Raw genomic sequence first — 13,337 nt, forward strand, 5'->3', positions numbered from 1 at the left:
AGCGCCATAACTTTGCAGACCTTTTTCATACTCAAACAGTAACATTACACACTAAAGAAAGTTGAAAATGTAAAGCAGCATAATAGGTCCTCTTTAATAGGATTCACACATGTTCAAGCCAGTGAAAACGCTTCCTTTCCAGGGAATAAGTCACAGGAAGACCATTTTCCAATGGGCCGTACCCTGAGTCCACCTCGATTAGGCTTGACCAGAATGTATGATCTCGCTCCGGCCACCCAAAGAGGAAGGGCTTGGACACGCAAAACAAAGACAGGCTAGTGGATAAAACACACACACAGTTGTCTCTTCCCACTGATTTACTGAGAGCAACCAGCCTCCTGTGGATAATAAGGTCACTTTGAAGAGGAACTGCTGTGTTGAGTAATGCTGATAAAGTGAGGAAGAGAAAGTCAGATGGAACGCTTCCTCTCTGAGCCAACAGGAAATGAAAGCCTATGTGACTGTTCACTCCTCAGAGAACACGCTCCTCCGTCAGGAGGTGTAGGACGGTCTATATCCAGACAGACTCGCGAGTGATTCACAATAACACCTGCTAGATTAAGCGCCTTACTCACAAATCAGCAGGAGGTGGAAGAAAGAAAACGTTAAAGAGAACTGGAGTGGAATAAAACGTACCTTTTTTGATAAGGGAGTACTGCTCTGACACCTTGGTAATGTACATGTCAGGTGCCGCACAGAAGTCACTGAAGCCCTACAATGAGAGAGAAAAGCAATTAAATGAGTATATTCTACATTTTATAGCATGCTATTTTCGCCTAATTTTCGCCTTATTAATCGCCTTAGTTTATTCATTAAGTTAATCAAAACTGACAGATTTCTATTTCAAATAAACACTGTTCTTTTAAAGTTTCCTGACCTTTCTTTATCACAGTTCTCACAAAAATATTAAGCAGCACAATTGTTTTCAACATTGAAACACTGTAAAGAAAAAAAAAGAAAAAAGTTTCTGCCTTAAATTTGTAAGTACCTTAAACTTGGTGTGAATGAAAATGAAAAATGACATTAAACTGACAATCACAGTAAAACTTCAAAAAATGAGCTGAATCTTGTATAAGTTATGAAAACTTATTTTGATGAGTTTAAGCAATGTAAAAACATATGTTGTCATAACTTATTGATCACATCATTTTTCACAGCGTAATAGGAAATGTTTCTTGAGCAGTAAATTGTCATATTAGACTCATTTCTGAAGGATCATGTGACACTAATGGTTCTGACGTCCCAGCCATGGTAATCTCTATTAATGTCCGGTGTGGACTGTGGAGGAAGTTTTGCATTGTGAGTGTTAAGGTCCTTGCACACTGAGTCCGAAATTTGTGTGTGCGTTTTTTCGTATTCGTCATTAGGTGGCTCTGAACTGTCAAAACACTTCTCAAAACGCTTGCTACAGATGCAAAAAACACAGGAAATCGAACCCGATCTGAATTTTTTTTTATGACGGACGAAAGTTTCGGAGGCAGTGTGTAAACGTGATTGACAACGTACGGTCGTATTTATTTTTTAACGTGCAAAAATGTGGGACTCTGCACCTTTTATAATACATCTACCAAAAAAAAAAAAAAAGGCATGATATCTCCCCTTCAAAGCAGTAATAGGGTATTAACTGTGCTAAACAGGCTCCTAATCAGAGATAAACTACTACTGTCTGCTTTAGTTAATTCCACAGATATAATTCAAGCTTGTGCAGGAGAGATCATAAGAAGCATCAGTACAATACTGTCCTGCCTCTGTGTGAAGTAGTGTTGCCATGGAGACACTCACCGAGGAGACAGTCAGTTCCAGACCCAGTGAGCCCCAGCTGATCACTAGCGCCAACACACCCAGAAAACACACCCTGAGAGAACAAAGATAATGATTATCTCAGCCATCATTATAAACACTTAATACATGTTATGAACATTTAAACGGTTGGAAACCCCTCAAAGGGTTATTTCAGCTGGGGAAAACCCTTCATCCCACAACAATTTCTATTACTTTCAAATATGATAAGAATTTAATGGTGGTAAAATTACGGGATTACAGCAGTGGGATTAACCACACATTTATTGCCATCATCCATATAGCTTGTTATGAGTATCATCTTTGTGTAATACAACCAAAACATCTGCTCATCTTCACGTCTAAAGGCCATTTCTGAGCATATATAACATATTCCAGAATAGTAGACAAATGAATAATAAAAATAATTTATAGTATTAAATAATATTAATAAAGTGAAATAATAAATAGTATTATGTACTTTATTAATATTATTTAGTACTTAACTAAATACTTATCTAAAAACTCATATCTTTTATATCTGAAATATTTAATATCTTAAATAAGGATATTTTTCTTATGGATGTTTACATATTTTAAACAAAAATTCTGAACAAAAATGACAATTTGCAGTATAAAATTCTAAAGTTGTCTTCAAGAAAAAAACAGATATCGAATGGATTTTTGTGTGATTAATTAAACGTACATTAAGGAACATTATGGCTCCATCTGTTCCTTTAAATGAAGGCCAAATCAAACAGAAGGATGGTATCTTGGTATCATGAATTGCCTTAAGTCAGGAGTGAACTATAGCAACCCCAAGATGTCGTGATTTTAGCAAGTAGCAACTTTTATTACTGAGCAAATCAATATCCTGACATTTACCTTCTGACACGGCCTCAAGTCAAACAGGCTTTTTTGCTATATAATGTGAATGCAAAATGTTAAATGTCTGAACATATAATGGACAAGACGAGCCAGAGGAAATCGGTAAGCCAGCTACAGGATAGACACGCCAGGCTTTAATGTGAGCTCTAGCCTGGGGAAACAATGCACTGCTCCCTTCTTTAAGAAACGGCAGGTTATCAGTGGCCAATAAGACGGCTCTATCCGTGTTTTCTGGCAGGGCTAGTGGAATTGTTTTGCACAATCTACTAAATGACAAAACATGATTGGTCCCACACCGTGCACCTGAGGTACTCCGGTGTACCTACAAGAAACAAACATACAACAGAAAGTGACCATCCAGCCAGAGATGGACTCTCGGTCTAACGTAACACAGACAATAGCTCTGTTTCAAAACCTGGTTTCAGGCTAAATACCTAAACAGAAAGCTCCTGACACGAAGGCTGTTTCAAAAGGTAGATGAGCAACATGAGTTAACTATAAATATGTTTATTCTTTTAGTATAGCGTGCTACAGCCAGGTCCCAAATTTAAAAATCCCATTAATTACCTCCATAGAGAAATGAATGTTTAACGATAACTTATAAACCTTTAAAGACAGACCTACTGTGAGCTACACAGTTAATTGATGGTATGTGCTTTGGTTAAAGCCATCAACTTGCATCATTTCTACTTATGTTTTTAAATATTGTGTTCAAGAGAAGAAATCCTTGTGAGAAACTAAAGAAATCTGCACCTAAATCTGTCCCCGCCCACTTCCATGAAGCACTACGACAAACTATTCAGTCCCCCGGTTTCACAGACGAGGCTTAAGCTAGTCCCAGACCCATGCATGTTTGAGCTGTTTTAACTGAAAGCAACTTGCAGTGACTTATCTCAAAATACAGTAATCATCATGTGAAGTGGATCAAAATCTTTCATCAGTTACACATGAATTTTGACCAATACCCGTTCTCGTCTTAGGACAACTTTGATGACCTTTTTTGATCCACTTCAAATGTTGACTACTGTATGTCAGTGCCAATAGCTACATTTACATGGATACTTTTTGCTTCAATCATAATTAATTCATTCCGAATTCTATAAGCACTGAAGCTCTATTTTCCCTGGTGTACCACACATGACTCAAAGACACATCTATAACAACCTTCTTACCCAATCAGAGTTCCTTTGGAGTTGCGTATGAGACCGAAGAGCACCAGAAGGCAAATAAGCACATCAAACAGCAGCAGACCCAGGTACCCCAGCCACCTAATGAGGACAACACATTAACATAATACATTTCAACCGCAGCAAATTCTACAGCATTAATGTCACTAACACTAATAGATCAGATGTCTATTGTACATTTAAGTATATTACATACACTACCACAGCCTTTATTGCGCAAGGATGCATTACATTTATCATTTATAATGGTACAATAGATTTCTATTTCAAATAAATGTTGTTCTTCTGAATTCATTCATCAAACAATCCAAAAAAATGTATCACGGTTTCCACAAAAATATTGAAATATTTACTGTGCAGCCTTGGTGACAGACCCCAAACTTTTGAACAGTAGTATATACTATATACCTAAAAAATGTCAAAGTTTCATAACAAATCTATTTAAATGCACATGCCCTAATGAAGATCTTAGCTCGTGCAAATTTTCCATCACGATGATAGGGGTTGTTGCTAGATGGAATAAAGGGGGCAACATTTGTAAAAAACATGTTTAGAAAATGAACATTTTGAGAATCAATACCAAAATTTTTTAGTTTTATAGGCTTATCCTGTTGAAGCCTGGAATGAAACTTCTTTGACTTTTTTAGGAAACTAACAGACCCCCACGGCAATCTCTTTCACTGAGAAATGTAAATGGTTGACGGGAGGTGGAAAGAGACAGCGAGTGAACAGAATACTAATTTCTATTCTCTCTGAGAGTGCACTGTTCACAACTTTTGTGACAGAGAAATCCTTTGAGCTTTTTTCCCCCCAAATTTTTTGGGGGATGTTAAAAAGGTTTTACACAAAGTACACTTCATAATGTGTTACCAATAGAATGAATCCCCTATTTAAAGTTAATATTTAGGTAAACTAGTAACATACATCATATTTTTTATCAAGTTATTTTAAACAAAAAAAAAAGCAAGCTATTTTTCCCCTTTATTAAAAAGAACTAAATGTTTAAATACTAGCATCCGGGTACTGAAATCTGTATTTTTTATCATTTTAATATCAACTTGGTACTGAAGTACCAGAAAGTTTGACATCCCTACATATTTCTTTCACTGATTTTTTTCTGTGACAGATATTAATGTACGTACCTGTACCAGTCATTTAGTTCAATCTGGGTTGCCAGATCCTCCAAGGAGATGCTGAGATTGTTCCAAAAAGGAATGTCAGCCAACTGACGGACCAGCTCACCCCGCTGAGCCTGGAGTTTCTGTATGATGGACAGGTAGTCTGTATGCTTTGCATACTGGTCCTTTAGTAGCTGAAGATTCTCGTCCACAGTCTGGCTCTGAGCAGATGTACTTTCTGACACCTACAGAAACACACATTTGCCTTATAAGATCTTTTCTCATGAGCTAAGGATCAGTGTAACAACTGTGAGTAAGTCAGTGAGAATGTCAAGCTCTGGTGTGTTTTGGAGGGATGGAGAACCATTTAAACATAACCCAGTGTGCATCAGTGCCTCACCAGTCGGTGTATTCCTGACACGGTGCGGTTGGCATGGCGGAGGGAGTAAGTAAGTCGATTCACGCCATCACAGGTCTCTCCGTTCCCGTAGAAACCAACAGCAATGCCGGCGCTGTAAGGGCACAAAGAATTAAGGCCTTCAGTAGAACCGTGGTAACCCTGAGGAATAGGTCAGTAATTTCTCAAACCCTGCACACAGCTGGCAGAAGATAACACAACTGAACAACACATGATATGAATGACCCGTTAAATAATAGTTAAGGATCACAGATAATTGAGGAAACTGATATACAGCAGTCATTCCCGACCAGAGGCACTTAAAAGGATAGTCCACCCAAAAATTTAAAGTCTGTCATCATAGTAATAACCATCATTCAGCTACCGGTAATACAACAAATGTGTTTACATACACCACCGTTCAAAAGTTTGGCGTTTTGTGTAAGATTTCTTTTGTGAGAAATTTTGGTCGATATATATAAAAGCTGATAAATAATGGATTATTTCTTTCAGCTGAGACACTTCCGATGTGCACTGATCGCCATGATGTTATTGAAATGCTTGAAATATGATTGGAATCACTTTGAAAAGGAAAGTACAACATGTGTAGAGCAAGTCTGTCATATAGGCTTCATAACATTGTAGTGAGAACATCATTATAATTGTGTGCTTGGGACATAGAGAGATTTTTGTTTTTGTAATCAGGCTCTCAAAAACTATATCAAAATTTAGATTTATCGGCCAATTTATCGGTCATAGGCTTTCAGATATAAAGAATTATCGGTATCGGACAAACTTTTCATATCGGTGCATCCCTACTTTGCTCCAAGGGGAGGTCCCTAACATCTAAATGACTACTTGCTTATTCATTTGTAGAGTTAACAACTAACAAAATGTTGTCTGTGGCTTTATACAGAGATCCACACAGAGAAACATAGTGGTCAGATGGATATCACTCTGTGAAACTCAACACACCACTGACACCACAGACTGTTGGGCTACTACAACAGCGCTGGGAAAAGAGAGATGAAAACGTATCGATTGCGCTAACAGCTTTGACCGACAGGGAATCAGGTTACAAACACTTCCTGCCCCACAAACCCACTGAGGCCGTTCCCAGCAGCGGACTCCCAGCAGCGGACCACCTGCACCATCTGAACCAAAGATACAGATGACCATCAAAACATCTGACTTGAACTTGTTGCCTCTCCACCAGGTGGCACAACAGTACAACCTGCCAATGGGGCTTTCAATCCCACTCATTCCCATTCCCATTCCCCACCCTCTCTCGCTCAAGCATCTCACCCAACTCCATTGTAAAGCATTCAATGGCAGCTACAATCAGCAGCCACCCCGTTTACGGGGGTTCTGCGGCTAAACAAAGAGCTATTCACCGCAGGACAGGGCCGCAGCTCTCAACTACAGTACATTTAAGACGCATTCCATGTGTTTGCCAGTCTTAGTGTTTGTCTCGTGGACAGGCCAAAGACTAAGTATTAAGATTTCACAATAACGTGGATTTGAAGGTCCTATTGTCAGTGAAGCACTACGCAGGAAGGAAGTCACTTGAGTTGAATCGAGTGACAGTCTCTTAAACTAGCTCAATATTTTCTAAACAAGCAGTTGGTTGTGTTAAACTGATGCATGGTGTTTTGGTTTTATGCTCCAAGCGTTGTCGTGTTTAGCCGGGGCGTGTTGCGGCACAAATGTGCAGATCAGGAAGCAGATGTCACCACCTCGTCCCCCCCCTCCTCCCGAGGCCACGGTCATGTGACCCATTAGAGAGGGCTCAGTGGAGTTCCGAGCATTCCTACTTCACTGCAGATCTGGTTGATAATCTGCAATAGCAAAGTTAACTAGATAAACAAATACAGTCTGATCTCTCATAGCAGGTCATGAATGACTAGACAGTGATATGTGGGCCATTTATTTGCTCAAATTATAATGCTACTTGTGTGTTTACACAAAAACATTTGCTTAGTCATAACTGCTGCTCAGAGTAAAATATCCAGGAATACAAAAAGTTAGTGTGGTGGTACAATGCTGGTTTCAGATTGCACACAGAGTGGCCCCAGAAAATTATCTGCACAATTTTGGACACTGTGTTTGAATCTCATAGCACTAGAAGAAAAAAATCAAACCAATGGCATCTGAAAATAAGTGCTTGAGCTTCTCAGAAGAGACATTTTTGCAATGACTTTTAATTATGTACGAAGTCAGTTGTCCTCAAAAACATGTGTCCAGTTCACCACATCAATACGAATACTTTGACTAATATTTGACAACCAGAAACGTGTCATCTTTGACATTGTATCTGTTGTTTTACAATCAAATCACCATTTCAGTGGTGCCTTTAAGATTCTCTTGGGGTCCTCCTCCCGGTTTCGGATATTTCCTCTTAAATATTTCTTTTTTGGCATCTTGTACCATGTTTTTGTATCTTTTCTGTACGTCTGTAACGCTCCGCTCAACGGTCGGATTAACTGTCGTAGCAATCTTTTTCCAAATGAAACATTTCTTTTTGTTACTACATTCTCCGCTAAATTTCTGTTATACTCCAACAAACACATATTTTCCGCTGGGGTAAACTCGGCGCAGTAATATAATCACTCCTGAAAAATCCTCTCCCTCTCATTGATGATATGATGATATTACTGCGCCGAGTCGAAGTGCTCCCAAGTGCTACTCCACCATACATTATAGTTATCCATTTTACACGCTTAGAAAAGCGCCATGTTTTATTTTGTGTCACCATACTTGGTCGAGTTACTACACTACTCGTGTAACTGCATTTAAATAGGGAAAACGTGGAAGTGTTTGGTCACTTCTCTGTTTGGATCCTAATGAATGAACTGGGCTAAGCTAAGTGCTAACAAAGTTTCGCCACAAGACAGAGCGCACTGAGACGAGAGAGGTATGTATCAACTCGTCTTAGTTAAGGGAATAACAGTTTAATATGAAAAAACGGTGGAGTATCCCTTTAACTGTTTTGACTTCAGTGTACTGTTGGCATTTTTCTTAAAAAATAAATGCCTCTTGGTTTTATATTTTGTTATATAAATGCAAAAAAATAGGGTATACTTTGGCTACTATATATACCATGTTACAGTTTCATTATCATAATCATATACCATGGTATACCATGGCGGATCCTCAGTTGGTTTAGATCGTATCTAACAAATACAAGTTTCTCTGTCAAACTTGGTAATTTTTCTTACTCGCCAGCCCAACTCTCCTGTGGAGTGCCACAGGGGTCTATTCTCGCACCCATTCTTTTTTCCATATATTTACTTCCTCTGGGCTCCATTTTCAAAAAGCATGGTGTATCATTTCACTGCTATGCAGATGATACACAAATTTATTTGCCTCTGAAACACAACAAAGATACTGCTCTGATATCTCTTTTGGCATGCCTAGAAGTAAAATGTGGTTTTCTCAAAATTTCTTATTTTTGAATGAATCCAAAACCGAGGTTATAGTCTTTGGCTCCCATGACAACTATAATAGCAGTAACATTGATCTGGATTATCTTTATCCAACTTCATCTTGCATTAAGAATTTAGGTGTTCTCTGGGATCAGAACCTCAAATTTTAAAAACTAATACATGCGGTGATTAGTTCTTGTTTTTTCCAGCTACGTCTTCTCTCTAAGATCAACTCCTCTCTCTCTGAGAAAACCTTAGAGATTGCTGTCCATGCGCTCATTACATCGCGGTTGGATTATTGCAACTCTCTTTACTATGGCATACCCAAACACTCTATTGCTCGTCTCCAATTAGTACAGAATGCTGCTGCAAAGTTCCTCAAAAAAAAATGTAAATTTGATCATGTTTCTTAAAATCACTGCATTGGCTACCTGTGCATTTTAGAATTGAGTTTAAAATTCTTCTCTTTGTTTTTAAATCCATAAATAATCTGGCACCAAGCTATTTGTCTGAGCTACTCTGTCCACACGATCCCACACGAAACCCGAGGTCTTGTGATCAGAGACTTTTGTCTGTCCCCAGATCACGGTTAAAGAATAGAGGGGACAGAGCCTTTGCGATTGCTGGCCCTAGGCTGTGGAATAGCCTTCCGGTTTACATCAGAGCGGCCCAATATCTAACTGTTTTTAAATCCTCTCTTAAAACCCATTTTTTTTCTTTAGCTTTTAATTCATTGTGATATTTTGTCATGAATGTGTGGTTTGTCCTTGTTATTTATCTTGTATATTGTTCAGCACTTTGGTCAGCCCTGTTTGCTGTTTTTAAATGTGCTATATAAATAAATACAAACTTGAAACTTGATGGTATTTAAATGATAACGTAAGGTACTTCAAAGAACACTATGGTATTACCATTGTAGAAGAGTCAATAAAAACTTGAAAAAGCAGAAGAGGGAAGCAGTGAGGTTTATAGGATCAGATGCATTCAACCATACAAGAGACATCTCCGATAATAGTTATGCTGAGAGACGGGAAGTGATTGTGGGCTCTAAGGCAAGATGTGACCCGAGGACAGATCAATCAATGGTCCCGCAGCTGTGGCCTATGGTTGGCCGACATCACTGCTATCCTGTAATTAAAGTTCAGTCTGTTAGACAGTCTCTATTCTGAGCCTAAGCTCTCACGGGGGCAATACAGACATACTGCAAACAAATAAATAACAAAAATAAGCCACATGACTCATCGAAATCAAACCCAGGGCTCGCTGATGCTAAGCAGTAGACTTTATGTGTGTAACATATAGAATAAGTAATGACCTGTGAATGTTGATCGATGTGAATGGGGTTAAACACTCCTTAGAGAATAACACTCCATTGACTGGGCAAATCACACTGAGCGATCTCATTACTTATGCTCGTTCCGGTGCACCCATCCCCCTAAAGCACAGCGTCCTGAATCAGTGGGGATTTGGCTAAGTGGAGTGTCACACGGTTAAGACGAGACAGGTTTGGTCACAATGTGCCTAAAGAGTGAGGCTACGTCCACATTAATCCGGACACATTTGAAAACGGCGTTTTCGTTTAAAAATGCTCTCCGTCCACACTAGCGTTTTCAGGCGTTTTCCGACGTTTCAGTGTGGATGAGAAACTTCTAAATTCACCTTACTGCGCATGCGTGAAACCTCACAAAAGCTCACCGAGATGATACAGATGGTAAAATAAATAATAAAGTTATCGCGCAATTCTTCAAACAGGATAATTTTATTTAGCAAAATATCTCACCATCACTGATGCGTCCAGGTCACACTCAGTCACCATATGTTTGGTCTAAAACGCAACTGCTCTCCTGTATTGCCGCAGGACAGCAAATGTGAGTACATTTTCTGTCATCTGTGCAGGACTGTGATATGAGGAGTGTGCAAAGTAACATTTTAGCAACAGTGTAAAAGTGAATAGCACATAACAGGCACAATACCGGTAAACATGAATATCTATTGGTACAACATGGATCACATGACTAAACTTACGTCATCGTTTTCAAATACCTCCGGCTTCACAGCAAGGGGGTAATCCATCGACCGGAAGTTGAAGCCGGCCGGGTGCCGCCATCTTGTAGCAGAACTTCACTTGCGTTAGCATTTCCATTGACTCCCATTCATTTTGGCGTCACTTTGACAGCAAATAACTTTACATCTGAGGTGTTTAAAGACTCCATTTGTCCATTATTTATTTCTAAAGAAACACGACAATGTATAAAAGGCTCCATTACTTTGTATCTTACGTTATGACCCCGTAGAAGCGTTTTTTGTAAAAATAGGCTAACGATTGCGTCATAACACGCGACTCTCTGGCACACACTAGAGAAAATTACCGTATAGACAGAAGTAGAAACTCGCGCGTAATCGGGGGGACGTGGAGGCATAAAGTCAAGGGAGAAGCCCATAGAGAGTTGTAAAGTTGCTCCTGCTGCGAGCTCATGGACAGCTAATACTCACGATCTCCGGCTCTACAAGTTTCGGAAGGGAATGAATCAGATTCCTCTTGGCACAGCTACTAGAAGATTTGCGTCTGTCAGACAGGTTGCTCACGTCATCAAGCTTAGTTTGAGTCGGTTTGAGTCTGCGCGTCAGGAACGGAAGTGCTCAAAAATCGCTAAAAATGGGCTTCAACTGTCTCAACTGAGTTCCAATGAGATGGCTCTGTCCATTTCTTATACTGTCTATGCTTCACAGTCCACACTACAACACGAAAACGGCATATTCAAATTTATCCGCTTTGGAGAGAGTTTTCCAAAAGCTTTCGCCTCAGTGTGGACGGAAGGCCAAACCGGAGAGAAAAATATACGTTTTCAAACGAAAACGTGTTAGTGTGGACATGGCCTGAGTGGCTTTTGGTGTTCTTCCCAAAACAAAAGGCTCTCATGTGCTGATTAATGTAAAAACAGTTTGAATCGCTATTCAATAGGGCAGGGCAAAAAATTTATACATTATTTTGCCAAATTTTGCCACTGGCTCTATAAAGTCACAGAGAGGGGTCACCGAGTGCTGAGGCACATGCCATGGTGCGTGAAAGTTGACAACACTCTGCTGATTCCATAGCTGGAGTTCCAAACTTCCACTGGCATTAATAACAACAAAAAAACTGACAGTGACATGACGTGAAGGCCAAGTATGGTAACCCATACTCGGAATATGTCCTCTGCATTTAACCCATCCAAGTTAGTAGTAGTAGTAGTAGTAGTAGTAGTAGTAGTATTAGAGTGTATTGCCATATCAGCATCACCAGCTATTACATGGCAGATACATATTAAACATTTAACAACATAATATCATAAGCACAACATAATGAAAACAAACTTTGACAAAAGTAAAAAATAAAATGTACATGTACAAAATTAATACAATTCTATAAAAGATTATTTAAATGTAATGTACTTGTGCTAAAAATTGTAAAACAAAATTCTGGATCCATAAAAAAGTCCTTAAAAGTTTGTCCTGATAAAAAGCGCTCTCTCATAACATAAAGAGTGGACATTGAATCGATTCTCACTAACTTAAATACGTCTGATTGGCCATTGCATTCATGCGGTAAACAGACATCAAGCGTAGCGTCAGTTCTGGCAGGTCACGTTAGTCAAGCTCGCATCAGCTGTATCTCAGCTGATCCACGTCTACCTATAGGAATACGACGCCTATCACTGTATACATATATAAGCTCCTTCAGTATTATCAGCAGCTATCGCGTTTCTCAGGAGCTAATTACCCTCCTCCATCCCCAGCTCCTCCTCTCTCCAGTTAGGATTTGGCTTTCTGATTCCCCTCAAATCAGAATAAATTCTCAAATTATGTTGTATTTGAACATAATTGCTGGGGGGTATTGCTGCTCTTATCCATGCTAGACTGCATGGATGCTCAGGGAGTTCTCACCCAGAACGGAACCATACCGACAAGCCAAACTGTATGCTAACTGTCAATCGTATTTGACGACAGTGGTCCTGACAAAAATGTGTGAGATTGACTACAATGCTGTAAAAACGTGAAAAAAGATTAAATGGTAACACTTTACTTGAAGGGGTGTGCATAAGACTAACATGACACCTTCATAATCATGACATGACACATGTTATGAATATGAAGGAAGTTGTATGCATGTTTATGACAACTGTCATTAAGTGTCATTCGCTCAGTTATGACATTTTTAATGCAAATATGACATTGTTTGAAATGTCTTTGTTATGACACCTTGACATAAACAAATACATCATAACCTGTCATAAACATGAAATAGCAGATTAATTATCAAACTTAAGAAACCACTTAGCTTTATTGGTTAACATTACAATAAACTGTCAGGTGGTTGGTTTTGACATTGGCTGTCATGAAGCCATTATAACTTTTTAATAACAAATTCAATTTGTACCACTGTAGTTGAGGTCACGAAAAATATTCATGACACAGTTATAATGGACTGATGACAGCCAGTGTCAAAACCAACCACATGACAGTTTAATTTAATTTAATGTCAAGTTGTCATGACAAAGACACT

At 39.0% G+C, this 13,337-nt stretch overlaps 2 protein-coding genes across 3 annotated transcripts in view; one reads left to right on the plus strand and one right to left on the minus strand.

The window, feature by feature from the left end:
* eif3ba (eukaryotic translation initiation factor 3, subunit Ba) overlaps positions 1-13,337 on the plus strand; it is a 179,154-nt gene that overhangs the window by 155,072 nt on the left and 10,745 nt on the right. The gene's annotated exons all lie outside the window — the stretch shown is intronic.
* Positions 1-13,337, minus strand: part of ttyh3a (tweety family member 3a) — a 70,576-nt gene that overhangs the window by 31,549 nt on the left and 25,690 nt on the right. For both annotated transcript variants that reach the window (XM_056261664.1, XM_056261663.1), the window contains exons 3-7: positions 5,373-5,484; positions 4,997-5,217; positions 3,840-3,935; positions 1,783-1,855; positions 637-712 (exon numbers count right to left, since the gene is read on the minus strand). In XM_056261664.1, coding sequence (XP_056117639.1) covers positions 637-712; positions 1,783-1,855; positions 3,840-3,935; positions 4,997-5,217; positions 5,373-5,484 — 578 coding nt within the window. The remainder of the gene's footprint in view (positions 1-636; positions 713-1,782; positions 1,856-3,839; positions 3,936-4,996; positions 5,218-5,372; positions 5,485-13,337) is intronic.

Source organism: Rhinichthys klamathensis, unplaced genomic scaffold (assembly GCF_029890125.1).
Source record: "Rhinichthys klamathensis goyatoka isolate OS25496 unplaced genomic scaffold, OSU_Roscu_1.1 h1tg000184l_1, whole genome shotgun sequence".
In the NCBI taxonomy this organism is placed as follows: domain Eukaryota; kingdom Metazoa; phylum Chordata; class Actinopteri; order Cypriniformes; family Leuciscidae; genus Rhinichthys; species Rhinichthys klamathensis.